The following is a 3,365-nucleotide window of genomic DNA, read 5'->3' on the forward strand; positions in this document are numbered from 1 at the left end:
TGGGGTGTCCTTGTGTCTCGGTGCTTTCCCTCCCCCTTAGTGTAGATAAAGGCTGGGGGGCCGCTCTGCTGGGGGGAAGGGGTGCGGGGACTCGGTTTCCAGCAGGGGACTGGGCTGCGGGAGGGGGGGGGGACGTGTGTGCTGCAGTCCTGTGTGAGAGGGGCTGGGGGCCGTGAGGGTGGGATGTCCGTGTGTGTTTGTGTGAGGTGCATGTACCTGTCCCGCATGGCATGGGCACGGGGGGGTGAGGTGCGGGAGGGCAGGGTGGCAGGGCACATGAAAATGCAGATCGCTGTGGAGGGAACTTGCCAATTCGCTTAGAAAGCACAGGCTCTCTAGAGTTTAAATGTGTTTTCAAGCAACCTGGGAAGCTCAGGCAGAGGAGGAATGTGTAACACGTACTGTGGACTTTTCCATTCAGTTGCAATCGGGGAAGGAGGGAGAGGGACTCCCTTCCCTCCCCACTTGTTTGGTAGGGCCGTTTCTGTCGAGTTGCTTTGAAAAGGGGAGGATGTGGTGTTGTGAACAAGCTGAAATGAGCAAAGTAACACTCGAGATGAACAATTCTGGCAGTGCCAGTGAGAGCTTTCCAAAACCCATAACATTTTCCAGCTCCTCACTCTTGAAACATCAGGCTGGAGCTGTAAAACTGCTAGACACAGGTGGGTGAGAAGGAAGGGGTTTCTGAGAAGCAGAGGAAGCCAGAACCACCCTAAACCAAGTGGTTATGGGCAGGCAGTGTCTGTTAGTAGGGGCTAGTAGATCTATCTGTGTTGGCTACCAGCTTCAGAGGGGTTTGCAGGGTGTTTGTGAGCAGATCATGGACTTATGGAGAGATGGTGGTTCTGAATTTTCCACATGCACTTGCACACATGATGTCCCTTCCCTGCAGCTGAGGAAAGTGGCTGGCTTTTACTCTGGTGTGGCCCTGTGCATGGATAAATGAGTCACTTTTGGAGGAGCAGGGAGCAGCCTGGGTCCCTGCACACACTCTAAGCCTGGCAGCCTCCTGCCTGGGCAGAACTGCTTGTGTCTGGGCAGGCTGGAAATGCCAGTTGCTGCTGGGAGTTGCAGTGCCCATCCCAGGGGAGTAAAGAGAAGCTGGGCTAGAGCTGTTGGTGCTGCGAAGAGTGAGGTGGGGATTGGTGGTTCCAGCTGGAAGGGAGAAGGGTGAGTCCAGGTGTTGGAGAGAGGATGAACCTGCTCACACCTTGCTGGTTCAAGGGAACTCCTGTCCCACATGGACTGTTGGAGACAGAGGAGCCTGAATGGAGCCTCTGAATGGGGTATCAGAGGCTCATGATGGGTCTTGGCATGGATGGGAGATGTACGTTGTCTGCATGTGTTCACCATCTGTGTTTGTCCCTTCTTCACCCATCTTTCCCAATGCTGGATGAGCCAGAGCCCTGCTGTTCTGTCCCCAGAGGGTGACAGTGTGGGGGGCTATGCACACACACACACACACACACACACACACACACACACACGTGTGCACACTCACTCCTCCAAACAGGAGACACCACAGTCCATCTCCCCAAACCCTTCTGCTGCATTGTGACTGTCCCAGCCCGTTCCTTCACCTCCACCTGCCAGAGGTGTCTCAATGCCATCCAGACCATCATGCCAAGCCCATGAGAGCTGGGCTGAGGCTCTGCAGCTCAGGCCCCTGGTCAGCCTCGAGGCTGCTTTCCACAGGGATGCAGTGGCAATGCCAGGGGACCTTGCTGCTCCCCAGCCTCTGGTCAAGCAGCTGAGCCACAGTGGCTGCAGCTGACATGAGGAGAACTGGGTCCTCCCGCCCCACTGAACAACTCCCTGCATCTGCAGCTCATGCTGGCCCATCTGGTCTCTCCTGCTGACCATCCATCTCTGCCTCAGCTCTGCACCATTCTCTGTGCCCCCTTCTCCTCCCGCTCTGCCATCTGCCATGTCCCCATGCCCTTAATTCCTGCCTCATTGCACATCCCTTCTGTCTCTGCCCCTATGGACCAAGTCCATCTGCTCCTGCTGGCAGCCCTACTTCAGCTGGAACAGCCTTGGAACAGCCATCTGTCCCAGCAGCACTCCTGCATCCTTCCCACACAGCCTTTCTCCCAGCCACCTCATCATCCTCAGTGCCTGGGGTTGCTGCTGGGTGTGGGAGATGGTCTGTGCCCAGAGCTGGCTGGTACCCTGGGGCACCCAGCTGGAGGTCTGGTGGCAGGAGGGAAGAGGCTCTGCTCCTTGCTCTGCCCATACGAGGGACCTGAAGAGGTTTCCTGCCTCCATCCAGCTTGGGACCTGGGCTCTGTCCCTGTCTCTGCGGTGGAGGGATCCATGATGCTGTAGCCCTGAAAAGCAGCCAGCCTGCATCTCTGCTGACTGTAGCATCACACTTTGTCCAGGTGTGACAGTACCCACAGCAAGATCCAAAGGCTTTTTGGATGACCCTGGTGCTGGCAGAGCTCCAGGAGCTGCAGGAGGACAAACCACTGCTGCCAGCTGCTGGCTCTTGGAGCCAGTCAGGTGAAGGCAGGTGAAAACTTCTTCCCTCTCCAAGACCTCCCTGGCAGTGCTAGACAGGGCAGGCAGATCTGCCTGTGGATGGGTTAATAGCCAGGATGCTGGTGATGCTTAGGGGCAGGGGGTGACCATCCTGGGCTGGGGCTGACAAGTGTCCTGCTGTGCTTCCCCCTAGGAGCTACTGTGCCTACGTGGTGCAGCGCAACGTGACGTGCACACTGCAGGACGGGGCCGAGAGCTACGTCAAGGCTGAGTATCACAAGTGCAGCTGGGGACCCAAGTGTCCGGGGAAAGTGCTGTGAGTATGGGGGACACAGGGCATGGCTCCTTTCCCCTCCCAGCTTCAGGTCTCAGCTCTCCTCGGGGCTCCCAACCCCACGTGCTGCCCTTCTGACTGTCAAACCTCATTTTCCAGAGGGCAGTGAAAGGGGCTGAAGGGCTTTACCTGGGTGGGGCAGCCAGTAACTGGGCAGCAGTGCTGGGAGGAGGCAAGATGGGGTCTGTGAGGAGGGAGAGGGAGCTCTGTTCCTCATCAGAAATAAATCAGGAAATCATGGAGAGCCAAGGGGGTGAAATGTGTGGAGGGAAACATTTTGTCACAGACCCGTGACTTGGCAGAAAGATGGCAGCTAGGTGAGAGCCTGCCCAAGAGGAGGAGTGAATGGAGCCTGTGGCTGGGCATGGTTGAGGGCTTCCTGCCTCAGAAAAATATTTGCAAAAGTCTCTGCCACCTCCTCAGTGCTGGAGGGAATCCCTGTGCCATGCTGGAGCTGGGGCAGGGTGGACACTGGGGCTTTGTGCTGTGCTGCAGTCCACAGGTCCTGGCCTGGAATGCTGCTCCATGCAGAAATGCTGCATTCCTG

At 57.1% G+C, this 3,365-nt stretch overlaps 1 protein-coding gene across 1 annotated transcript in view; it reads left to right on the top strand.

The window, feature by feature from the left end:
- EMILIN3 (elastin microfibril interfacer 3) overlaps window positions 1-3,365 on the top strand; it is a 75,142-nt gene that overhangs the window by 66,708 nt on the left and 5,069 nt on the right. Inside the window, exon 2 of the mRNA XM_009998794.1 lies at window positions 2,678-2,800. Coding sequence (XP_009997096.1) covers window positions 2,678-2,800 — 123 coding nt within the window. The remainder of the gene's footprint in view (window positions 1-2,677; window positions 2,801-3,365) is intronic.

The sequence above is a fragment of the Chaetura pelagica genome, unplaced genomic scaffold (genome assembly GCF_000747805.2).
Source record: "Chaetura pelagica isolate M959 unplaced genomic scaffold, ChaPel_1.0 scaffold275, whole genome shotgun sequence".
Lineage (NCBI taxonomy): Eukaryota > Metazoa > Chordata > Aves > Apodiformes > Apodidae > Chaetura > Chaetura pelagica.